This window comes from Pseudoliparis swirei, chromosome 15 (assembly GCF_029220125.1).
Source record: "Pseudoliparis swirei isolate HS2019 ecotype Mariana Trench chromosome 15, NWPU_hadal_v1, whole genome shotgun sequence".
In the NCBI taxonomy this organism is placed as follows: Eukaryota; Metazoa; Chordata; class Actinopteri; order Perciformes; family Liparidae; genus Pseudoliparis; species Pseudoliparis swirei.
The window spans coordinates 12,422,685-12,447,666 of NC_079402.1; the positions used below are offsets into that span (position 1 = coordinate 12,422,685).

The 24,982-nt window shown below is 44.0% G+C and overlaps 3 protein-coding genes across 6 annotated transcripts; all 3 read right to left on the bottom strand.

Annotated features, from left to right (window-relative positions):
- Positions 1 to 681: 681 nt before the first annotated feature.
- On the bottom strand, positions 682 to 12,787 carry LOC130205386 (inositol polyphosphate 5-phosphatase K). Its single transcript, XM_056432714.1, has 13 exons — positions 12,739 to 12,787; positions 9,809 to 10,427; positions 8,507 to 8,614; positions 8,246 to 8,354; positions 8,003 to 8,119; positions 5,055 to 5,230; positions 4,613 to 4,724; positions 4,319 to 4,428; positions 3,993 to 4,203; positions 3,762 to 3,899; positions 3,585 to 3,650; positions 3,399 to 3,503; positions 682 to 1,765 (listed from the first exon to the last, which is right to left on the bottom strand). The coding sequence occupies exons 2-13, from the start codon at positions 10,414 to 10,416 to the stop codon at positions 1,304 to 1,306; spliced, it is 2,322 nt and encodes a 773-aa protein (XP_056288689.1). The 5' UTR covers positions 10,417 to 10,427; positions 12,739 to 12,787; the 3' UTR covers positions 682 to 1,303.
- A 1,994-nt stretch (positions 12,788 to 14,781) lies between these two features.
- smtna (smoothelin a) lies at positions 14,782 to 17,623 on the bottom strand. Of its 2 annotated transcripts, XM_056432761.1 has the most exons (9): positions 17,433 to 17,623; positions 17,190 to 17,285; positions 16,837 to 16,969; positions 16,620 to 16,695; positions 16,387 to 16,515; positions 16,284 to 16,317; positions 15,768 to 15,885; positions 15,488 to 15,639; positions 14,782 to 15,338 (listed from the first exon to the last, which is right to left on the bottom strand). In XM_056432761.1, the coding sequence occupies exons 3-9, from the start codon at positions 16,915 to 16,917 to the stop codon at positions 15,191 to 15,193; spliced, it is 738 nt and encodes a 245-aa protein (XP_056288736.1). In that variant the 5' UTR covers positions 16,918 to 16,969; positions 17,190 to 17,285; positions 17,433 to 17,623; the 3' UTR covers positions 14,782 to 15,190. The 2 variants fall into 2 exon arrangements, with proteins under 2 accessions (XP_056288736.1, XP_056288734.1); XM_056432759.1 differs by lacking the exon at positions 17,190 to 17,285 and having other exon boundaries at positions 17,433 to 17,622.
- Positions 17,624 to 18,606: 983 nt separating this feature from the next.
- On the bottom strand, positions 18,607 to 24,851 carry slc35e4 (solute carrier family 35 member E4). Of its 3 annotated transcripts, none has more exons than XM_056433268.1 (3): positions 24,707 to 24,851; positions 23,205 to 23,815; positions 18,607 to 21,231 (listed from the first exon to the last, which is right to left on the bottom strand). In XM_056433268.1, the coding sequence occupies exons 2-3, from the start codon at positions 23,794 to 23,796 to the stop codon at positions 20,723 to 20,725; spliced, it is 1,101 nt and encodes a 366-aa protein (XP_056289243.1). In that variant the 5' UTR covers positions 23,797 to 23,815; positions 24,707 to 24,851; the 3' UTR covers positions 18,607 to 20,722. The 3 variants fall into 3 exon arrangements, with proteins under 3 accessions (XP_056289243.1, XP_056289244.1, XP_056289241.1); XM_056433269.1 differs by having other exon boundaries at positions 24,628 to 24,717; XM_056433266.1 differs by lacking the exon at positions 24,707 to 24,851 and having other exon boundaries at positions 23,205 to 24,699.
- Between the last annotated feature and the right edge of the window lie 131 nt (positions 24,852 to 24,982).

Below are 24,982 nucleotides of genomic sequence, written 5' to 3' on the forward strand. Positions count from 1 at the left end.
CCCAACAAGGTCACAGTGTCAGCCATTTTAGTTTTTTAGAAGCCTGAAGAATTGAGAGTATATCCACTATTTCACATATTTAATCAGCATTCATCTCCCTCAATCCCGAATTCAACTTTAAACATTTCTGCTCAGTATGTGGAGAGGATCTGTACTAATGATTGAAGTGTGCCTCCTTAACTTTCTGCAGCCAGCAGCTACTTGTGAATTATCCAGTTGGGATTACAAGCCTTATATTTGGCTGCTCATCAGATGGAATTAGTCAATGGATGATCCCACTGTGTGTGTGTGAACATCTTTGTCTTCTTTGTTTTTGAGATTGCTTTCTAACCCTGAGCGATTTAAAACAAACATCAATGCAAACCCTAAACTGTGTGTGCTTATCCACATCTCTGTAGAAATCTAAATATCTTCTCTGTCTAGGCTAATTGCATGGATAATCCAAGAAATTGTTTGTTGAAAAATAAAATTGTTAAAAAAATGGTCAGATTCTTTCATGGCATTTGTCAGCAAGAAGCAACATATCAATGGTTTCATGCTGGACACGCTGTTTTCCCTCAGCTGCTGCCCTGATAGAAATATTGTGCCATTGTATGACTTACATGTGTACAAATACAACAAATGCAATGTTTGTTTGTTTTACTTGTTTTATTAACACACTCACACATGACACATATTTTTCTTGAGGCAAAACAAACACATTAGCCTGAACACCCACTCACTGCTCCCCATAGAACCGCTGCTGAGAAAAAGAGCATCGTTCTAAGATGTACTGTTCAAGTCACACCGACACATGTACATTTCAGATTGACTGAGGTGGTGAAATGCTCTATCGCTGTTCTTTTATACATTATATTCATTTCATGAATACAGACAAAGAACTGTAGAGTTTACCATCATCACACATTTATTTTAACACATTTGCTCTCTCTCTCTCTTATGAACTATGACACCGTCAATACGTCTGGTCCAGGGTCCTTATTTTGATATGAGACTGTCTACGTGGATCCATATTGCTGTCAGTAATCACTGTTCACATCCGTCACAGGTTTTAGTGCGATTTTGGGTTCACATTCAATAGGTTTGTTTACGTATGATGTAGCTTATAAGTCTATTAAAGCACTTGGCGTCGGGAGTCTGGACACATCTTTGACTCCAAGATACACATCGTGTATGCCATGATGGTAGATTCAGAAACAGAACTGCATGGCTACGATGTGGAGTGGGGTCAGACACTTAATGCATGGATATCGCCGTTGCTCTCCTTGCACTGCACCTCCTTTTAGCTATTGTTGGGTTTATTCTATGCAGTGTCTGTTTCCCCCGTCTTCCTTATCGATTTGGCCCCCGTGGGGCTAATCTGAGCTGGTCTGTGTTCACCCAAGATGGCAGCGATCAAGGCCTCCGGTGCAGTCACCCCGCCGCCTGGAGACACGGGGCTGCGGGGACTGAGAGGGTGGTTGACGGGGGACACCACGGGGTCCGGGGAGACCAGCCGCTCCATCTTCGAAGGAGAGCGGCTGCAAGACCGGCATTCTTTAGAGCGAGGGCAGAGGCTGAGGCCCTGCAGGGAGGGGAGGGGGTTGGTGGAAAGAGCAGAAACAGCCGGGCTGCGGCTGCGACGATGGCGATGGTTTTGTTTTCCGATTTGAGGGCTCGGGCTGCGGGAGTTTGGAACCAGCAGAACCAGAGTGCTGTCGTCTTCCGAGCTGGCGTCTGAGCAGTCTGAGCGATGCGCGGTGGGGCTGTGGACTGGAATGTTGATCTGTTGAGGAGGGAGAGAAGATAAGGGTGTTATGGGCAGGGTTGCGAAATAAAGGAAACTATATGACCGAGAGTATTTGAGTACACCTGGACATAGGCTTTACTTTAGCAAAGGAATAGACTCTACAATGTAGAAGAAAAAGTGCTGCATTCTAACTTTTACTGAAGTAAAGGTACAGAAGTATTATAACGAAAATCTACTTAAAGTATCAAAAGTTAAAGTACTAATTGTCTAACAAAATGCCCCATCGTTATGTTAAAGAATTATTTTTATTTTTGTTTAGCACTTTAATGTTTTGGATAGTTGAGGTGGACTTCATTTGAACTACTTTATATACTGCTAACATATAGCAATGCATCATATTTCATTGCTGATTTATTCTCTACTGATTTAGTAAGTGATTAATTTACCCTTTATTTAAATTGTACTGTATTTTAGTCCATTTATTTTCCATCACTGACGTGGGAAGTCTTAATGCTGCAGCACACACTGGCCTCAGCTTTGTGGCAGTTCATTCCTGTCACACTGGTTTTCTCAGTTTGGTGTTGCAGAGCTTGACTGAGCCCTGACTTAGACCCACAGGCCTGACTCGCTTGAGACTTGGATCGATTAAATATATCTCTTGTTCTGCCTGTTTTGTGATATACATGCCTAAAAGGCGCCTAATATTTCTAGACTGAAATAATATCGGCATTATAATTATTATAACTATGAGGATTTTTTTAGTTGCCTATTTTGTGGAGCCCCCTCAAGACTCGGTGCCCTACGCGCAGCGCGTCGTGCGCGTTATGGGAGCGGCGGGACTGCAAACAACGCTATGGAGAACACAAGAGCCACCACACATTTCTGGACCGAAGAGCAGACATAATTTATGCTTAATGTATTGAAGGAGTTGAACATACTAAAGTTCATGGTTCTTTCTCGAAATGTTGATGTTGGTTGTTGGTTGTTGTTGTTGGTGGTGAAGAAGTCAAGCGGAAATGGCTGTATCACCACGAGTTGTAATGAAAACAGCGCCACCTATCGTATCGGATATGACATGCTTTTGGCCAATGATTCGAATTACTCACTGCCATGTTATGTATATTGGGATAATAGCAGATGACCCAAAAGATAGCATAGTCCGACTAAAGCAAGATTCGAATTATACCATCATGTAAACGCACTGCATGCCTCACCTCAAGCAGCTCACGAGAGCGTTGGATATTAAGGGTTACTAACTAGACGTGACCCTCTTGTCCCTGCAGCCAGGTCCGAGTGGAGGTTCCTTGCAACAGTCACATATGTCTGTCTGCTTGAGTGTCCACATACATATGTGCATATAGCCGTTCATAAATATATCACATCATGAACAGAGCCCCGGTCCCCCTATGACCCCCACTGACCCTCATGAACAGAGCCCCGGTCCCCCTATGACCCCCACTGACCCTCATGAACCGAGCCCCGGTCCCCCTATGACCCCCACTGACCCTCATGAACAAAGCCCCGGTCCCCCTATGACCCCCACTGGCCCTCATGAACTGAGCCCGGGTCCTCCACTGACCCTCATGAACAGAATTATTTGTGTGTCTAACACATGTAGCAAATAAATATTTCTGATTTTGAAGAAACATTTAGATCTGAATTTTCTGACCTGAATTGGCGTTGACAGTCCAACAATGGTGTTCATATTATTACTGTAGTAACCCAGGATGTATTCACAGTCATCTCTCGGCAAATCCTCCTCTGAAAATGTCACCTGATGAAGAATTGAACAGAAAGATGTGAGCCCTAAATTCAGCTGCTGCACAAAATAAACGTGTGCCTTTGAGTGTCCGACCTGTGAGACATGCTCTCCCTTGGCCCATATGTACGCCTGGTAATCTTTGTGATGTCTGAATCCAACCTGTGCAGAAGTAACACGTGGACATCGTTTTAATTCGACGCTGACACTGGCCAGCAAATTATAACAATTTTTCCTGAGCTTTTGTGCAACAACAATCAGAGAAAGAATCACCTTGTATATTGCTACCCAGTCCCATGAGCTGCGCTGATAAGTCAATGCAACAGTGAATCTGACTGTAGCGTCTGAGACTTTACACCATTCCTTGTCTACCTGCAGCTCCACCAGGGGCATATCCACCTTGAATGGGAACTAGAAAAAAGAGCACAATGTAGTTAAATAAAACAGAAGGAAGCAATAAAAAAAAGAGATTTTATAGGGTATTTTGAGGAAATATTGTCTCACATGCAGCGAGAATAGGGCAGAAACGGGCTTGTGGTCGCTGATGGTGTAGCCCATGTGACTTCGGTACACATGCTGTGTCACTTTAGTCGCCCCACCTAACCACGAGGTCAGACCCCGCTGCAGCGCTGCATTGTGGGTAGGCACTGTGGAGCCGGTACGACGAGGGCGCCAGAGGATGCGATCTGTCCAGGCAGGTTTCCTCTTTTTTGCACTGACAGAAAAGAAGCAACAATGGAACAGGTGTTCGTGGTGGACAGCTACAGTTTAACAGGCCGTGGCCTCGAGAAAAATAACTGATGATGGGGGAAGTTTACGACTGGACGCACCTGGTGTCGTAAGTGTGAGTGCCTACATCAAACTTATAGGTGGGTGGGAATTTGAGTGGTCCCTCAATGAAGCCCTCAAGGATGGACTCTGTGTGTTTAGCCATGTTGAGCTGTGGAGTGGACAAATGAAAGGAAGAGCAGGTCAACCACCTGATTTCCTTCACCCTGACATAAGTGGACGTGTGTTCACTTTCTGCGACATCGCCCTCTGCTGGTAGTTGGTGATCAAAAGAAACATAGGTGGTGTAAAGCCTTCAAGAAAAGTCAAGGGGCAAATTATTTAAAATGCCTCACCTGATCTCGCTCCCACAGAAATGGCAGTTTATTGCTGTCGATGGCACATTTGACCACATGGATGTCATAGTCTTCAATACGGAAATTTAAATCCCCAAACCAAAAAACGACACTGGGGACAGAAAAGAAACCCCCGCAGAAGGACACATTTATATTTAAAATAGGAAGGATGCGATTTGTAAAAGCAATTGTAAAGGCACTTTTATATAATCTATTTTACGATAATCTTTATGTTTACTGCTATCTCAAGAAAGCTGGGACATTCTTGGTCGAATAAAATGTGTGACTTGAAATTCAAGACTGAGCTTTTAATCATGCAATATGGCATTTAGGTGCAAATAAAAACTAAAACAGAGTATTCTATGTGTGACTGTATACATTATGTATAGGTGGTAGATCTCCAGCTAAATGAATTAAAGTCATAATAAATGATGTCACCCACTCGTGGTCCAGCACACCAGTGGCAGTGCCTCCTTCAAACTGCTGCTGCTGCAGGATGCTTTCAAAGTCCTCCATCCGCTGTTCCAGGTTCCTCATGTGAGCTGGCAGGTGACAGTTGAGAAAGCACACTGGGTGGCCAAACACTGTCATCCTCGCGCTGACGCCCCCTTTATTCCCCTGCGGATAATAAAAAAGGGTAAAGGGTAAAGAGAGGACACATTGTGGTTCAGGAGACAGAGCAGGTCGCTGGCCGAGCGTAAAGATAGTGGTTTTCGGTCCCCAGCTCTTCACTTAAGTCTAGAAAGGCGCTAAGTCCATTAGAATAAATAATTAAATATATATATACAGGACTGTCTCAGAAAATTAGAATATTGTGATAAAGTTCTTTATTTTCTGTAATGCAATTAAAAAAACAAAAATGTCATGCATTCTGGATTCATTACAAATCAACTGAAATATTGCAAGCCTTTTATTCTTTTAATATTGCTGATTATGGCTTACAGCTTAAGAAAACTCTAAAATCCTATCTCATAAAATTTTAATATTTCCTCAGACCAAGTTAAAAAAAAGATTTATAACAGCTGAGTGTTTGTCCAGAATGCATGACATTTGTTTTTTTAATTGCATTACAGAAAATAAAGAACTTCATCACAATATTCTAATTTTCTGAGACAGTCCTGTATATATATACAGTGCATCCGGAAAGTATTCACAGCGCTTGATTTCCCCCACATTTTGTTATGTTACAGCCTTATTCCAAAATGGATTAAATTCATTATTTTGCTCAACATTCTACACATAATGACCCATAATGACAAAGTGAAAACAGATTTTTGCACATTTATTAAAAATAAAGAATGAAAACATAACATTGTGACAAGCGTCTTGCCGTCACTGGTAGGTTCCCCTTTAAGCACCACGGAATGATCAGCCAGAGCGATAGTTCGTAATGTACTTTATTGGATACGACCACAGACAGTGTCTCTGCTCCAGCACTCCACCTCGTCTTCAGCCCGTCCAGCTCCTTTTGAAGACAAAGCCTCGCAGATACACACACACAGATTGTCATCAGACCAGCTGATGACAATCAGACACCGTTCCCTGAACCACACCCCCGCTCCACCCACTCTGCAGCCGAGCTTAAACACACCCCACTGCCACAAACATGTACATAAGTATTCACAGCCTTTGCTCAATACTTTGTTGAAGCACCTTTGGCAGCAATTACAGCCTCAAGTCTTCTTGGGTATGATTCCACAAGCGTGGCACACCTATTTCTGGGCAGTTTCTCCCATTCTTCTTTGCAGAACCTCTCAAGTTCCATCAGGTTGGATGGGGAGCGTCGGTGTACAGCCATTTTCAGATCTCTCCAGAGATGTTCAATCGGGTTCAAGTCAGGGCTCTGGCTGGGCCACTCAAGGACCTTCACAGAGTTGTCCCCAAGCCACTCCTTTGTTATCTCGGCTGTGTGCTTCGGGTCGTTGTCCTGTTGGAAGATGAACCGTCGCCCCAGTCTGAGGTCCAGAGCGCTTTGGAGCATGTTTTCATCCAGGATGTCTCTGTACATTGCTGCATTCATCTTTCCCTCAAACCTGACTAGTCACCCAGTTCCTCCCGCTGAAAAACATCCCCACAGCATGATGCTGCCACCACCGTGCTTCACTGTAGGGATGGTATTGGCCAGGTGATGAGCAGTGCCTGGTTTCCTCCAGACATGACGCTTGGCATTCAGGCCAAAGAGTTCAATCTTTGTTTCATCAGACCAGAGAATTTTGTTTCTCATGGTCTGAGAATCCTTCAGGTGCTTTTTTTCAAACTCTAGGCGGGCTGTCATGTGCTTTTTACTGAGGAGTGGCTTCCGTCTGGCCACTCTACCAAACAGGCCTGATTTGTGGAGTGCTGCAGAGCTGGTTGTCCTTCTGGAAGGTTCTCCTCTCTTCATAGAACAACGCTGGAGCTCTGTCAGAGTGACCGTCGGGTTCCTGGTCACCTCCCTGACTAAGGCCCTTCTCCCCCGATCGCTCAGTCTGGCTGGGCGGCCAACTCTAGGAAGAGTCCTGGTGGTTCCAAACTTCTCCCATGTCCGGATGATGGAGGCCACTGTGCTCATTGGGACTTTCAATGCTGCAGAAATCTTTCTGTACCCTTCGCCAGATCTGTGCCTCGATACAATTCTGTCTCGGAGGTCTATAGATAATTCCTTGAACTTCATGGCTTGGTTTATGCTCTGATATGCACTGTCAACTGTGATACCTTATATAGACAGGTGTGTGCCTTTCTCAATCATGTCCAATCAACTGAATTTAGCACAGGTGGACTCCAATCAAACATCTCAAGGATGATCGGTGGAAACAGGATGTACCTGAGCTACATTTTGAGTGTCATGGCAAAGGCTGTGAATACTTATGTACATGTTATGTTTTCGTTCTTTATTTTTAATAAATGTGCAAAAATTAGCAAAAAACAGTTTTCACTTTGTCATTATGGGTTGTTGTGTGTAGAATGTTGAGGAAAATAATGAATTTAATCCATTTTGGAATAAGGCTGTAACACAACAAAATGTGGAAAAAGTGAAGCGCTGTGAATACTTTCCATATGCACTGTATATACGTTGAGCGAGCACAAATCAACCATATCTGTGTTCAGGGACAAAGTCAGGGTGTTTGTTTCTGACTGAGTCACAGAACCAGAAAGCCAGACAGCCTGCTGCTGCACTGACCTCAAAGAGAAGGAGACTGCACCAGCAGCAGCCAGGGTTGATGCTGACATCGGCACGCACAGGAAGGTCACACACTGACATATGCACTCACACATGCACGCGCCTGCTGGCAGGAGGGAGCACACACACCACTTTTCTGTACCCCATTCCCCTAAATTCCAGTGACACAAATGTAGTAGCGTGACAAATGTCAGAGTTAAGAGCGGCGCTCTTTACTGCATCACACGTACCCAATATCCCCCGAGCCCTGTGCGTGTACTCTCAGTCTGTACCCCTCGGAGGAATGGGAGATGGCAGAATTTAGAGAAAACCAGCAGCAACACTCCCTGCATACGCTGGGATGCCACCTACAGGGACGGGAAAGATGAGAAATATAATATCAATGCAGCAGATTAGATTTTATAATAAAGGATAGGAGTGAGAAGAGAAAAAAACAGTATGAAAGATGAGAAGAAATTTAACTCCTTACTGACCAAAACATATCCAAAAGGACTCAGCTTGTCCATGCAGAGCTCACTCCACTGATCTGAGAAAATAGCATCCTTCAGTCGCTTGTTTATCATGGAGTTGACTTCCTGGAGTCTGTGTGGTGCCAGAGAAGAAGAGAAAAGTCATCAAAAGGACAGTGATGGGTAACAGGCGGAGGAGACGCATCCAAATGAGCACAGATGACTGAGTGGGCACTCGCGGCTGTCTCCCTGGCACAGCTGAGTCGGGTGGAAAGACTTGCTTACCCGATGATGAACATGTCAACGCTCCCATCGGAAACATTTGGTCCAAACAGAGAGGTGATGTCATCTGGAGGGACAGCCGATCCCACGTTCCATGTGACAATGTACACCCTGTCAGAGGATAGAGACGTTGGAAATGCTGCATTTGATTTAAGTACTTTATGTGGTATACTGTAGGTGAAAGAGGACAGAAGCTGTGCTGTAATCCTCAGAGAAATAACTTATCAGCACACAGAATATATATAGGCACAATTACCTCAATGATGACTAAGGGTGTGTGTGTGTGTGCATTTATGTGTTTGAAAGAGAAAGGGATAGAGCTAACTGTCCTTTAAAATTAAACTACCACTGCTATACAGAAACACCAGATCTAAAGCTAACATTTATAGAATAAATATATCATATTATGTCAAGAAATAGGGAAACATTTCAAAATCCAAGGTGGACTTTCTTCTAAAGTCTTATTTTGTCCAACAAACAGTCCAAAACCTAAAGCGATATAGTTTTCTATTATAGAAGACCAATAAGCCAACAACTGGACACATTTGTGAAGCTGGAACCCGTGAGTATTAGCCATTATACTTTAAATATGACTATTAATAAATCATTAAAATAGTTTCCAATTTTTTTCTTCCGAATCGATAAAAGAACAACATCATCAGTACATCAATCATTACATTGAGCTGGTTGCTATTTGACTTCATAATTTTTGCCAACACATGAAAAAAGTTTTAGCAATAGGACTAATTAATTAATTAAAGGACCACATTGGGATTTTAGCATTTCAGCAAATAAATACAATAAATACAATTCATTCAAAGATTATTTTCAAATGCCTATAACGTTAAAACGATTGTACATGAACTGGATATTTGCTTGAGATATAAAATATTAGTTTTTGTCAATGTTTGTGTTATTTCTGAACTGAAGTGTTTTGAAAACTTTAAGAACACCTCCATGAATAAGATTTGAGAGGTGGCTAATGTCCTAATTCACATTTTCATTTAAGAAATATTCTTGTTTTCTTATTTTTCTGCTAAATCTAGTTGCCACACAACATAGCTGATATGTGTGATGCTTCTCAGCAGCAGAGTCCTAAAGGTCGGCCTCTCCACAACACCTTGAGACAGTGTTCTCCTCCATCTCCTTCTCTCAGTGAAATGTGCAGCTGTGATTCAGGTCACATGACCTGGCAACACGTCAGCGTTCTCACAGCCACTGACTGCAGGACAGCTCCTGAACAACATTCAGAATCCCTTGTGGCAATCACACATATTTTAATAACGGTGTTATTAATTGCCTCACCTGAAGTCATTGTTTTCTCCAGCTGGCTTCTCAGACTGCACTTGTTTCTGTGTGGAGCTCCCGGTGGAGGGGGCCCTCTGAGGCTGAGGACTGAGACTGGGTTTTGGGTTTAGACTCGAAGGGAGGCCAGGATTAGGGCTCAGGTAAGGCTGGCTGGTGTAAGACTGAGGGCTGCGGGGACTCTGAGGACTGTGGCGCCAGATGGAGGTCTCTGTCGGGGAATGTGACAGGACGTTGGCACTCTGAGGTCCTGGGATACAAACTGGGATTAAATCTATTTCCTTGGAGGGGTCCACGGAGATTCTGGTCGATTTTGGAGCCGGTTTAGTTCCGAGAGCAGTCGGTCTCGGCCGGCTTATGCTCACCAGTGTTGCTGGGGTGGTTCCAGACTGCATTTGGTCTGTCACTTTTACAGGTGCAGCTGCAGCCTGCATGATGCTCAATCCAGGCTGTTTCTTGAGCTCCTCTGATTGGCTGATGAGAGGTGCTTCCTGGATCGTGAACTGTGGAGGTAAAGCCGGACCGACTGCGATCGACATGCAGGGTCCAGGTTGCACTCTGGGTCCAAAGGGGTCAGTGCCGATCGGTTTCTGCTGCGTGCGATCCATCAACCTGAAACCTGCAGTATGTGGATGATTATGACATTTATCTTCAAAAGAAAAGACAATTTGACATAGAAGACGACGCTTGCAGGGATCGTTCTTTGCCCTTCGCCGTGCCGTGCACCCAACGACCGCTCAGTGAGTCCTTGGGAAACCGGTGCAGCAGCAATGGGTTTGTGGCAGCTGAGAGCATTCCTCATTTTATATTGAGCACCTGTCCAACTCACGCTGCCCAGGCATCACTGATGACGTTATCATGAGGAGACAATAGGGCTGAGGCAGTGACGAGAGAAGTATTCACATCCCGGTTACAAGTCTTGCATTTGAGCATCAAAGTACCGAGACCAGACTGGCTCGTTTCAGAATAACTTAAATATCATTGGATTATAACAATGGATGCTTTAATGTGCAAGCTTTACATCTTCTGTTTCAACATCTATATGCATGTATATGCAGGTGGTATGATAACTATTGCATACACTGCTGAGCATCATTTATTTGTGGATTAGATTTTACATTAGTAATTTCAATCTGCTGTTAAAATGTTCAGATAGATGTAGTGGAGTAAATGTACTCAATTATTTCCCACGAGTGGGCTGAGGAACTAACTTTGTACCTCCATCCTAGAATATATCCTTGTTGCCTAGCAACATTAATTAGCCTTCTGACCCTTTTTTTTTACGAAGACAGAACCGTGGGTGATAATTATGGGATGGCATCACAGTGTAAAGCGGGTTAAGTGATACACATTTGATCTCTTTCTCGGGGGCACAGTTCACACACAGCAGATAAAGAAGCAGCACACAATGTCAACAGACAGTGTAGGTCACAAGGAAGGTAGGAGGACAAGGGCCTCTCCTCCCACCATCTTGTTTATGTGCTCTGCCACTTAGAAATGATACACCCCTGTTAATCATTCATGAAATGCAAATGAGGCTCTCTTCGTGACAGAGCATCTCATGTGACCACAGTTGTAACCTGAACAGAGCGTTGACTAATGGCCATAAGCAGGTTGGAAATTAATTCACTTTAAAAGTAAAAAGACAACTTTCACAGGAGCACAGAAGTATAAAGTGGGCCCTCTTTCACATGTCATAGTCCATGAGTCTGAATGACAGCTCCGCTATCTTCAAAGGTTGCGAGCAAAGCACAATTACACATGCACATTCAACACAAACACGCAGCTGCAGTGATATCACCCTCGTGAAAACATCTGTCTTACCATTTAGGCGTTTTTTTAATAAAATATATTATTCCGTTTCCAAGGTGAACCGCAAAGGTTGATCTCCAAATTTCCCAGAGGGGAACAGCATCCGTGCGCTTTCGCCTCACACGCCAATCAACGCGACGGGGGATGTTACACAAAGGCGACCCGCACGATGTCCGGTCCACGATGTCCAGTCCGCGAACAGTCCGACCAGCCAGCCTGCAGGACGGATGCGACCTGTCGGGAGCCTGAGCGCACGCCTCCGTCACGGGGCAGACCGCGCGCCGCGGGGCTGTCAAGACAGGAGGCGGTCACGGTCGATGCGTCCGGTCTCCTTCATGTTGGTGTTTACGCGGAGAGACAACAGCTGATTGCACCTCATCCTACACGTCACTGTCTGTAGCGGAACAGCTGTGCACTTTGCCGTCCGCCGGCACCTCCTGCACACCCGCGGTTCAGCGACCCATCACGCGCGCTCTCGGTGCATCTCTCTCTCTCTCTCCTCCCCCCTCTCCCTCCTCCCTCCTCCCTCTCTCTCCCTCTACCTGAGGGGGTGGGCAGGAGAGGAAAAGCTAAACTAAAATCACCTGGCAAAGTGCATCGGCCAGAAATAATTGAGCATCTGTCCTCTCGGTGACGCATTAATCTTATTCGTGCGGCACTGGTGGGGGAATTGATCAGCATGCCAATATTAAAATATTGCTCTGGCAAACCTATCTGTGATATGCAATCAATGAAGTAAGGCTGCAAATAAAACGGTGTGTGAGCGTAGGCTATCGGCCTAAAGTTCAATTTATAGTCACTATGTAAAAAATTATTGATTACATTATTAAATTATGAAGATAAATATTATCCAAATTTCTTGAAAATATAACCTGAGAGTATAATAATAATAGCTTTAGTTCTAGTGTAACAGACTGTCTCCGGTGTTTTGGTATTGGTGATGCTATGTCCCTTCGGGATTGCCGTAGAGAGGAAAAGTAACGGGAGTTGGGGGGACAAAATAAATAAATGAAGAGTGAAGCCGTGGGCTGAACGCCATGTGTGATCTTGTTACCATGTTATAAATGCACCTCACACATCCAGAATGCTCGGTTATATTAGTTTAGTTTATACATTACATGAACTGTACAGCCTTAGTGGTGACCTGCAGGGTGTGTTCGCCCACGGTGTTCGGGCCCTTCAGCTGCTATTCCGAACTCTAAACTGGGCTCAATGCAGACTACATCAACCACACTGTGCTGTGTTCAAGTGTGTGCCACAATGAAGGTGGATTATGTTGTTTCTCTTATCTACACGACGGCAGGTCATTACTGTGTCTACATGGCCGTGTGTTTACAACCCAGCTCGGCTGTCAGAGGGGAAACACTCCCCTGGCTGTACAAGACTCATCGTGGTAAGTAAGTAAATACAGTAAATCTAATAATAATAATAATAATAATAATAAGTAAATACAGTACATAAATAAATACATTATATGAATGAACACACACATATATATATATATGAATGAATATATATATATATGAATGAATATATATATATATAGATAGGTAGATAGATAGATAGATAGATGGATACAATAACAATACAGAACTGCAAGTGCTTTCTGGTCCACTAAGGGTAACTCAAAAATGTGAAATTTTCACATGAGATTATCATTGTGACAGGTGTCTCGCCATCACTGGTAGGTTCCCCCTTTAAGCCACACGGAATGAGCAGCCAGAGTGATGTTTTGTAATATCCTTTATTGTACCCGACCACAGGCAGTGTCTCTGCTCGGCACTCCACCCCGTCTTCAGTCCATCCAGCTCCTTTTGAAGACAAAGCCTCGCAGATACACAAACACAGATTGTCATCAGCTGGTCTGATCAGACACCGTTCCCTGAACCACACCCCCGCTCCACCCACTCTGCAGCAGAGCCTAAACACCCCCCGCTGCCACAATCATTAACAATATATGGGTTACTGATATAATTTTGAACTTTTTCAGAACAAGACGCAGCTGACCAGACTGTTAGAACTGTCCTTAAAATATGAGGAGTTTGGTTTCTTGTACCCAACAATGAGTCTGCAATTGCCCTGACACTGAGTGTGAGAGGGACTTCTCCACCATGATCAGGGCCATACATACTTTTCACAATGAGATTTGCTGCTTTAATGTATCACTAGTTTAAGCTACTTGCTTTTAAGGTCTAAACGTTGATGTATTTGCAGGTGAAGACAAACATCCACAAAAAGCTGCAAGGAGGCCATCTTGCAGCCTGTTGCGGATCTCCATAAATGGGCCAGACATTTCTGACTTTGCATATCGAGAGGCGGTGGAGATGTTCTTCCAAAGGCCGTCATTTTAAGGATGTAGATGGGCTTCAAAACAAAAAATCCTAATTTCTCTACTTTGCTTCATAAAAATGCCAATTCCAGTTCAAGATGAGGCGTGATGTGTAATGATCACACATGCATACATTCTGCATTTGATGAAAACACACACAAAGGGCCTCATGACGACAGCCAGTCTGGGTCAAACATCTGCAACTCAGTGACCAGACGGATTGTCTCTGAAGGGATGTCTTAACTCCACCGTCTGTGAATTAAAGCTGCATTCAAGTCCCACTGAAGTCCCACTTTGAGGGAATTCCAAGTCTTTTTGAAGCTGTTTTTTCAGTTTCATCATTTGAACCCATAAAAGAATCAAAATACCAAATAACTTACTATGGGAATGAAATCATCTGAGAGGTGGGTGAGGAGCTACATTTAATGGTTGTTGTCTCAGAATGAACCCTTAAAGAAATCAGATACCACTTCACAGATGACATCACAGAGCACAGGACCAGAGGATATAAATAGAAGTGACTTTCAGTATAGCCTCCACCAGTGTGTACGATTCCCGCCAACATACCGACACAGCCGATAGGACACCATGGAGCCGGAGGGACTCTGAGAGGGCGCAGTCTTGTGCCACTAGTATAAAGGGTTTAGGGGTAGGGGTTATAGGGTTAAGCCCAAGTCTCAAGCCCAAGACAAACACAAATATTAACCATTTACAATGTCCTAGCCGACCAGTTTGGAGGAGTTGCTGATTAATGTATCAGGAAAATTATTATTTACAGTATTACAGTACCATGTAGTTTAATCATCAGTTATAGTCAGACAAGAACAGCATGTATAGTGATGTACATTTATTAAATGTGTCTGCAATACTCATACGCTCAGGCCCTCCACATCATCATGATAACATTTGTTTCCAGAGTCTCGCTCTGATGAGGATTAATGAAGATGTGTAATCTCGGTGGAATGTACTGATCCTAAGAGCCAGCTGTCCACTGAGATCACAGACACCCAAACGTCCCTGCTAATACACAAACCCATACAAATACTGCACATTTGGTTCTCTGCATTCACATAATGCATCAGCCGTGGTACATTAAACTAAATATCTAACATTAAAGACAACATGTACATTTTCACTTGAAAAGGGTGCATAATGTCATCTCTTAGACCTTAGCTCATGCTTAAATGTTTATTAATTGTAACAATTAAAAAATCGCTGCCAATCATGAAGGCTGTCAGACTCTAGGGTCGCTTTTTGGTTTTGACCAGGCCTTTCTCCACCAGACAGCGGTAGAACTCCTGGATGTACGTGAACACACACTTCCAGTCAGGCTCCTTCATCCGGACCAAGTCATCAGCTTCCAGCAGAGGGGGGCAGCCAGCCAGCCTCCTGCAGAGAGAGAGAGAGAGAGAGAGAGAGACTGAGAAACAACTTGACACAGAACTGTGAAGTCCTTTTTAAAATTGTGTTTATGCACTGCACTGCTAGAGCTTGTTCCAAGATGCATCAGCCTCTTCATATAAGGAGTGACAGCTCACTCTGCAGTGTCGAAAGCCAGCTGGAAGTTTTCCTTGGGCTTGTTGGGGTTGAGGGTTGAGTACTCAAACGCATCGGGGAAGAAGCGGTGCACCAAGGCGCAGAAGGCTATACCGTCTTTCCAACTTGAGGAGAAGTTACGGATGTCCACCCCCTGTTTCGTGCCAGAGGGGAAACCGTTAAGAAGAAATAGTGGCAAAAGAAATGAGCCATAAGGGGCAGAGCTACGTATCGCTCCATTGGGCAATAATTCAAAGACAAAGAGAGCCAGGGCATGTTTACCTCATATGGCTCGGTTTTGGCTCTGCACCAGTCCAGAAGCATCTGTTTGACATTTTTTACGTTGGGTGCTGCAGCAGGAGGACATTTCTGAGCTGAGGCTGCAGCGGGACTGGCCTCGCTGGAGAGAAGAAACGAAAACGAGGAGATACGCACCGCATGTACAGGAAGTATGGCTCGTCTCATCTTTTAATTTGGAAATTTATTTCCTTGCTGGGTGAACTATAACAAACAAGAATACTTTGTTTTGCAGCAGTAGAGCTTCCATTAGAAATGTTAGACACTGGTGCTGGCAGGCTCTAGTCGTGGCACCACGCTAATCTAGGAGTCACCTCGCACCGTGAAACATTTTAGGGATATGGATACTTAAGTTTGAAAAAGTTTTGTATGCGAAGCCAACATTGTTTTAATAAAAAGGTAAGTACAAATAAGCAAAGTATGGGGGCATATCTGGGATTTAATTATTTTGTATAGTTCATGAACCTAAAGAAACCCAAACTGAGCAACTCATAGACTCACCTGGCTGCTGATGGAGAGGGCTGACCTGAAGGCCCTAAACACATGCATAGAGTCAAACCATTATCAATAAAAGGTCAAATACCACATGTCTTTATAAACGTACTGTTTGCGGGCGGCTGCTGGGTCATGGATGCTCTGCCGACGTTCACGGCCCCGCCTGTTTTCCCTCCTTTGCTCAGGCCCTGCTGTCTCAGGTCCTGCTGCCTCGCCCCTCGATCCTGCTCCCGTTTATCTGATGAGAGGTGATGGAAGATGTTAAAAAAGCGACCGAAGCATCAGATGAATATGGAGATAGTATGATGGTAAACTTTCACAGAGGCATATATCAGATTTTACTTCTCTTTTTCTTGAGCAGCTCCCTTAATGCAGCTCGGAGAATTCGCCTCTCTTCAAAATCTGTTGCATTATCCAACTTAAAAAGGACAAACCACTGGTTAGCGTCAAGGACTGGGCTCAGTGTCAGAGGGATGAAGGAAAGACTTCAGTACACCAAATACACGTGAGAATTCAAGTGAGACACAAACTCACTTAAAGTCACAAATTAGTGGCTCACCATCTTGTTGATAACCTCTTCATCCTCAATGGCAGACAGGTCGCCGCTGGTCACTGAAGCAACATCAGTTTGTGACTCCATGTTTGAGGAACAAATCTTCTGGATGGTGTGAACACACAGCACCAGTGACACACTTGGTGTTGAGAGAAAATGAGAGAGAAGCAGCTTCGGCATGAATAGTCAGACTTTTATTATCCACATAGAATTAAAAATGGTCTGAATCATTTACTTTTCGGTATTTACACTAAACAATGAGCAGATAACATAAGATAAAATCAGTGATTCAAATATGAACAGTTGTGAGAGTTTCGACACAAACTGATCAGCCATGCAAAGAGAGAGGTTTGTCTCACTTCAATGTGTCTCAGAAACGAGCAGAGTGCAGCCCAGGAGGAGAAAACACGTACAAACATAGTAATGCAGTGGAACCGGACCATTCCTGGAATAATCTGATAACAGCGTAAGAATATGTGATCAGACACAGCAATAAAAAAGGAGTCACAGTCAGGCCCAATGGCACAAGATATAGGAACAATTAAGTGATAAACATGTGAAAAACACATGTTTATCACATGGATTAGTGGCTGTTCACTCACCTGTTTTCAGGACACAAACTTGTATGTCTGGTCGGAGTCTTTGAGCTTCTTAGAAGTTTTCAGCTTCTCCTTGAGACTGATCTGGGGAGCTGTGAGAGCTCAGCGTCCACATCACGCCTCACACCGCAGCGCTTCCTAAGGATGCATGTTTGGAGAGCAAGTGGAGGTTGCTTATACGAACCACCCAAGATGGGAAGGAGGAGGAGAACTCTCTGTCCCCCGAAGGAGAGTTTCTCCTCCTCCGGTCACTGCATCCTGGATGATGTCATGTGACATTTTATGGCACCAAACTCTATGAAAATCCGGAATCTCACTTGGTAACACATTATTTGGGGGGTGGAGCAGGCGACTATTTTAGCTGGAGAACAAAGAGTTAACAAGGGGGAAAGAAAGTGAGGAGCACTCACTGCCTTATTCAGGCAGAAGGCTGAGCAGCAGCTCTGTGTTTACAGAAATGGAGGAATCTGTACAAGAGAGAAGAGAGCACACACACACACACACACACACACACACACACTCACACAGGAGACTGGAAGAAAACACCATGAGCAAAATATACAGCCCTCAGCTTCCACAGGGATGGTTTGTGTGTGATAGTTCATGCAGATGATGGGAATGATCTAACAAATCAGAAAGCAGACAAACTGCTCCCCCTAGCGGTGAACACTCACAACGACTTCCATATGGCCGAAAGATGAAACAAAAGTCAAATGCAAAAAATATCAATCGTTGACGACTTGATTCCTTTTACGAAAAAAACAATAATACAGAATAAATAAATAGGTCAAGCTTCCCAACAATAGGATTTGTTTATTTACATCATTTCAAAAAGTTTTTGGTTTTATTTTCCAGTTTGTTAGAAAAAGCAGCAGTTTAAAAGTCTAACGAATGAAAGTTTTCTACTGTTTTATAGAATAAATGCTTTATGAAAATCAACCAATTTATCAATAATTAAAAAGAACTTTGGTTGAAGCCCTGGAGCTTTATCGATTTCACCATCACAATGTGTTGTATATTAGTTTAAAATGACAATTAATTTAGACAACTAAAATAAATGACCTATTAGCAAAACATTTTAGCAGGAGATTGAACATCTTGAATCAATGTAAAATATGCAGAAGATATGGCAGTCAGAGTTATTTGATGAAGGCAATAACTCTCGCTCAGTAATGCGTTGGTTGGTATCGTAATTGTTTATTGTACATTATTATTATTCAAGCAATTGCAGATCATGTGTACATGAGTCACCCATATGCCCCGAAACAGAAGCACCCGCAGCTGGCATTCAAAGTATGAATCAATAAACTTGATAAAATGACAAATAAAACCACTCCTTTCTTATCTACAGTATGTCCAAATAAGGCATGAGGCAAATGTTTCATTCTTAAAACAGTATAGTTTAAACCAGCCATATGACTATAAAATACATTATCATAAAACAACTATTTACACCAAACTAGCTTTGCAAACAACTAAAACCAGTATGTACACAGGAAGCAGAGGCTTTGACGTCTTCGTACCTTTAAGTGCAACAGTTCTCAACAAATCCACCATTCACATGCTGCAGTTGAATTGTGGTTATGGAGAAGCTGCTTGATCTCAGTCCAATAGTTAATAATCAATGAACAAAAGGGCATAACAAGTCCAATTTAACAGCTGAGGTATTCAATAATGTAACACGAGTGAAATGAGCTGCTGGACATGATCTTTAAACCTGTAATTGAGATTTGCTGACATCAGTGTTTGAAATATTAAACCAGCAAAGCCATTTATCCATGAAAAGTATCTTGGGGTAATTTATGATGAATGTTATTTTATGACCTTTGAAATATTACATCAGTGATGCATTAAGTGAAATAGTTCAGCATACAATGCTACTTGTAGTTATTCTGATGGAAATTGTGGCAAGTGCGATGAAAAAAAATGAAAAAAATTTAACTGACGTACGGTTTGTTGTGGTTGTGTTTGTGAGAGTTCAACTGCAGGTGAGAAACGATCATTTCTGATCAATCAGGGAATCAGTATTTTTGACAGTGTGACCACAAAAAGCTTTTGAAGACATGAGGAGAACCAGAACTGTAGGAGGGAGTGCACAGTGACAGACATCTTGGCTCGTGTGCGGTACTTTCAGGAGCAGCAACATGCAGTCTTCTGCATAGAATATCGGACTGTTCTCTAAAGAGAGGTCAGGAGGGACGATTGTCCGACTCACAGGACATGGACAAGACACTGAGGACCAAAGCCTACAGCAGAACAAAGCCACTGACTGCTAGGGTCATTCAAAAATAAATTATTATTATTATCTTCCACATTAATATTCCAAAGAAAGGGAAAAAAATGTGTTGTCACAAAAAAAACCATTCATATTAATTAAAAGTTTTTTTCAAATATTAATAAAAAAAACATCATCCAGCAGAGGACAGACAGTGTTTAGAGACGGGCTGGTCATTTAGACACAAATAAAACATTTCACAGAAAAGGAACCATCAAACCGAACGGATGACAACGGTTGGGATTTAAGAAGCAACCTTATAGGACATCTCCTCTCCCGTTTCCTCATCTCCTCCACAGGGAAAAGACGGCTATAGTTGAGTGACACTCCTTAGAGAACGTGTGAAGCTAATTATGGAGGGAAAGCTGCAGTGAGCGGACACCGTTGTATAAGATTGGAGGAAAAGAGGCGTCTCGTTAACTTCTGCCTCTAAATAAATGTTTGAGCGTCCTTATTTTAACGAGCTTCGTGGTGCACATGCTAACCAAAGAATAGCTGCCAGAAACCCAGTCCCTTCCCATCGCCGGGTGAATGTCAGGTTACAGTACCATTAATGCACGTCTTATACAAATTGTGCCGGTTCAGATTTGAGGCGGCGGTCTCCTCATCCCACGATATAAACGGCAGCCACCAAAACATCGACGAGAGCCCTCTGCCAGTGGCACCATGTTCACAGTGAAGTGTGAGGGACAGTGGGAGCACCGTGAGAGGCATCACACGGTCTCGTGTGCTCATGCATATACCGCTAAAGGCTACGTAGGAGTTATTTACAGATGAAGGAGAGCATTTAACCCTTAGCGTGACAATAAAAGGCTCCCTTTTCCTCTCTGCAGACTCTACTTCTGTGTGACCACAGGAGAAATAATATGGCAGTGAGGACGTTTTTTTTTTTTTTTAAACCAGTAAAATAAAAGCTCCGTCACATCATCACTAATGAGGGCCTGAAAAGGTTCCTCGCCCTCATAGACAGAATGTTACGGATTTTATCGTTTAGTTTTATTCTCTCCATCTTTTCACTTCAGTCCATCTTGTCTTCCGGTTTCTCGCTCGTTCCCCGTTGAGCACACGTTGGTTCGGATGCACTCGCTTTGTCCGAGTCCACCGGTCCAGACTGCCCAGCTTTGGCCCTGCGTGCGTCCACGAAGCCGACGATGAACTCGGAATTCTGATAGATGAGCATGCCAGACAGCGTCAGCACCGCGCCGGCGCAGCTGAGGGCGGACAACTCGCCGCCGAAGAGCAGCTGAGACAGCAGCAGATTCCCCACCACGCTCAGATTGCCGAGGATATGCAGCGTGACGGCAGAGGTGAGGGTGATGACGAAGCAGCCGGCCAGGTTGTACATCACCGAGCCCAGGCAGCTGAGCAAGATGAAGAGCCATAGGTGGCGGTCGTAATGAAACGGCGACTCCAGCAGAGACCAGTTCTCCAGGGCCAGAGCTGCCACGGACAAGATGCAGAAGCTGGGAATGGACATCATGTAGAGCAGGAACACAGAGTTGATCTTCTCCTCCTGAAGTAAGATGCCTGAGGAAACAAGGAAAGACACACGATGACATTGTGTTTATTGACAGAAACAGCATCATGTGTCAAACAAAGCTTTGACTGGGGACCTTGAAACAAGACATGGAAGTGAGTCCAAGAAGTTGACTTCAGGAAAAATGTAACAACAACAACTGATGGAAAGGATGGATAAAGCTTGCTTTGGTTTCTCTAGCCGAAGTAAACAGACAGATGTGTGCAGCGGTTACCAACATGACTGTGAAGCACAAGTACAGAGAGATGTCAAAAACTAAACTCTACTAGACCCGTTTTTAAACAAATATGCAGTATTAGATTATACAGTTGACATAAAGTTCCTGTGTTTTTGTAGTCAAACTAGGACGAACAGACTGTCCCATCTACTTATCTGCTCATTCAAACGTTTACAACAAGCTCTGAAGTTAAGACTGAAACGTATGTAAAACTCCTGTTTGGAAACTGGACGTAATGTTCCTCGATGTCTGACGCGTCGGGAGCTGTACGACGTGTTGATGTTCTTGAAGGAGCCAAAGCAGCTTGAACATGACAAACGTCACTCGCTGTAAACATTTCAGTGTTCAGAGTGACACACGTGTAGAAATGCCTCCAGTCTGGACCTAGAACACAAGCATGTGCACGACCAAAGAGCCATGGAGCATTAACTACCAAGGGAAGCTGTTCCAACAACAAGTGAAAGAGGATGAGAATAGCACATTGAAACTTGAGACAACATTGCCCAGCTAGTTTGGCACCTCAGGATGGACTCAAGAGTTTACTCATAAATATAAATAAAAGTAAGAAGCAGCAGCTTCGCCCTGCTGGACCTTGGTCACACATTCTGCTCCAAATGCAAAAGCAGAAATCTATTTCCCTTTCTGTTTATTGACTCTTATTGAACAAAGACAACTTTCTAAACAGTCTGCAGTCTCATACTGTCGGGGGCGCCTCGCTGCTCCTCCAGGGACAACGGATGTAGCGTTACTGAATATCTGCTTAAGTCTTATGTAACAATTACATACAGGGCCTCTATATGCTTTTAGAAATCGCATAACCTTCTTTTTTCCTTCTCTGACAACGACAATGTTGTGGAGACTAATGACATTACAGAACCTAATCCTCAGGAGACGGAAACCAATTGAAAAGAAATTCCTTCCACGAATGAGTCACTGAGAGCACAAACCATTAGCTAATCAGAACATTGGAGACGTACGAGGGCATCGACTTAAGAAAGGAATCCGTCTCTTTGCCAAAACATTAAATTCACGTAAACTTTTGCCAATACATCCAATCTCAAAGTGGTTGTTTGTAATAATTTACCAGGTCAATCCCCTCAGTGAAAAAAAGCAAACAATCCATTTCATACAAATAAGTCAAAAGAAAGTTAAGCTGTTTACTGATTCAATTTGATTATTCTACTATGTTTATTGTTATGCACCAATCACAAAACCAAGTTCCTTCTATGTGCACCGTACTTGGCAATAGAACAATTCCGATGCGGGACTCAACCTTCGCCTCCCTCTTGAATGCAGCTTGTATAAATAGTCTATTCAGAAAACAGCTGATCAGATGATCATTTTGAAAAAGTTGAGGCCGTCTTTCAAGAGCAACACAACAGAGCAGCTCGTCTCCAGGATGAGAAACCTGCCCATTCTTACTCATAAACGATCAATGTTTGCATCGTGTTCCCTAAGAAACCAGGATGTAAGCCACTGAGAGTTTCCACCTTAACGTGTGGGCGTGTTACTGGACTGAGGAGTGAATCACTAAAAAAGTTCCAGAACCACAGACTGCTGCGGTGTGCAGGGGAAACACTCAAATAACCTCTGATGCCTGTGCTATGAGATGGAATTTCCAGTAATACAATAAGTCTATGTAACTTACACAACGATACTTTCGATAGCGAAGACAGAACAAAAAAAAATGCAAACGTCAACAGCCGGAAAGAAAAGCCCTGAGGCGAGAGAGAAATATTCACTTACTCTGCTGAATTGACTTGACGCCTCTCAACAGGGTTGCTGCAAACACAAAGAAGCAACCGGTCTGATCAAACTGGACCTCTCCCATGATGCTGAAGGAGGCTCCCAGGCAGATGGGCATCATGGCTGTGTACTTGAGGATGTGATGTCGTTTGCCCAGGACCAGCGTGGAGATGGCCAAGGTGAAGAGCGGGGTGGTTGTGTAGATCATTTGGGCAAACGACAGCTGGACACAGTTCAGACCCATGTTCCCAAAAGCGATGCTGGCACAAAATGTCAGACTCAACATGAACACCTTGCACTTCGCGCTGTGGCTCAGTTCCCGTTCCTCGACCCCTCTGCGGCGGACCACCTGCAGCTTGATCAGCCCATAGACCACCACTATGGCGGTCAGCATGTGCAGCGCTGACAGCAGCAGAGGGTACCGGAAGTTGTACACGGCAAATATCCATTTGTTGAGGCTGGAGATGGTGGTTCCGGTCACCAGCCAAACAATAACAGCTGACAGCAGATGGAGCATCTCCGCGGGCGGCCTCCTTCCGCCTCGCTCTTGCAGAGTCGCCTCGCATTTTGAGAAGCCATTGGCGTTTATCATGTTCGTATCATCGTCCTCTCTGGAAAGAAAACACATGTTGAGTCCGCACCTCTGCCCTTCATCTGAAATGCATGATCAAACCGACACGCTTGCGTTTATAAATCACGAGAAAGAGAAGAAGAAGAAAAGACCTGCGACACAGCGGTTCTTCTCTGCGGCGCTAAACCGTCTTTGTTGATCAGTAAACCTGCTTTTTTTTTTAACCAGCTCCGCCTACAGACACGTGTTTCTATTTTGGTTGTGTAACTTACCCCGCGCAGGCAAAATGACATACGCTAGCCCATGGAGGACAGACGGGGAGGAATAAGGAGAGGGGCGCGCTGCAGGCTGGAAACGGACTGTTCACCCGACACGGTGACGACTTCACTGTGATGCGCCAAAAACATCGGCATCGTCTTGGCGACACGCACTGGGGCGACTTACTGGACATATGCCTGTAACTCACGTGAAGTTATTCGACTACCGGGCAGAGCAGCAGGAGCTCACGCGCGTTGCGTTTTTCATATTGTTATTCTCTTTCCGAGAAGCGGAGTGGCGGAGGGAAGCCCCGTTCACGAACACGAAACAACCCGGTTAGCTCACTGGTCGTTAGACAGCGGGTGCTGGGCGGCTCGCTAACTGCTGACACACGAGCACAACACTTGATATGACAATAAAACACGTCCAGTGGGTTGAAGCTGCTGCCCTCTGCGGCGGACTGCAACTTGACACAGCTGCCGTGTTAACGTTAGCTCGCGACCCTCTCTTTAAGTTAGCTAACATTACGTTGTTATCTCAATAAAAAACAATTAAAAAACAATATCACCGCGGCGTGACTCGGCGTTAGCGTACATGCGTTAAGTGAACGATAGTCACGCCACGGCTTCGGTCAGTGGCGTTTCCTCACAAGGAGATCTCCGTCGTTCTTTACCTTGTTCCTCGACGTGTACCTTGACAAAACTAACAGCATCCCTAGCGAAAACAAAATCTCATCCGTCAGGCGCTCGCCTGTCAGACAAGCCGAAGGGCGGCGCGCCGCGTGTCATTGGAGGGTTTATTTAAAGGGCAAGGCTACATATTTGTGGGCGGCATTCAATACATGGCGCAAACTGAATGTAATCTCTCTCTCTCTCTCTCTCTCTCTCTTTCATAGGTCATGGGGTTTAATGTTTAAAATGTGAATAGTTTGACCTAAAGTTACAACAAT

What these genes read in the sequence shown, in the direction of transcription:
- slc35e4 (XM_056433266.1), bottom strand. Translation starts at nt 23,832, where the DNA reads ATGTGTTTTCTTTCCAGAGAGGACGATGATACGAACATGATAAACGCC. An exon ending in CGTCAAGTCAATTCAGCAGA is followed by an intron (nt 21,232 to 23,204) that starts GTAAGTGAATAT and finishes TTGTTTCCTCAG; the next exon opens with GCATCTTACTTCAGGAGGAG.
- LOC130205386 (XM_056432714.1), bottom strand. Translation starts at nt 10,416, where the DNA reads ATGGATCGCACGCAGCAGAAACCGATCGGCACTGACCCCTTTGGACCC. An exon ending in GGAGAAAACAATGACTTCAG is followed by an intron (nt 8,615 to 9,808) that starts GTGAGGCAATTA and finishes ATCCTCTGACAG; the next exon opens with GGTGTACATTGTCACATGGA. An exon ending in GACTGTCAACGCCAATTCAG is followed by an intron (nt 1,766 to 3,398) that starts GTCAGAAAATTC and finishes CCTCCTCAACAG; the next exon opens with ATCAACATTCCAGTCCACAG.
- smtna (XM_056432761.1), bottom strand. Translation starts at nt 16,917, where the DNA reads ATGGAGTCACAAACTGATGTTGCTTCAGTGACCAGCGGCGACCTGTCT. An exon ending in GCTGCTCAAGAAAAAGAGAA is followed by an intron (nt 16,516 to 16,619) that starts GTAAAATCTGAT and finishes ACCTCTCATCAG; the next exon opens with ATAAACGGGAGCAGGATCGA. An exon ending in CCCTCTCCATCAGCAGCCAG is followed by an intron (nt 15,886 to 16,283) that starts GTGAGTCTATGA and finishes TCTTCTCTCCAG; the next exon opens with CGAGGCCAGTCCCGCTGCAG.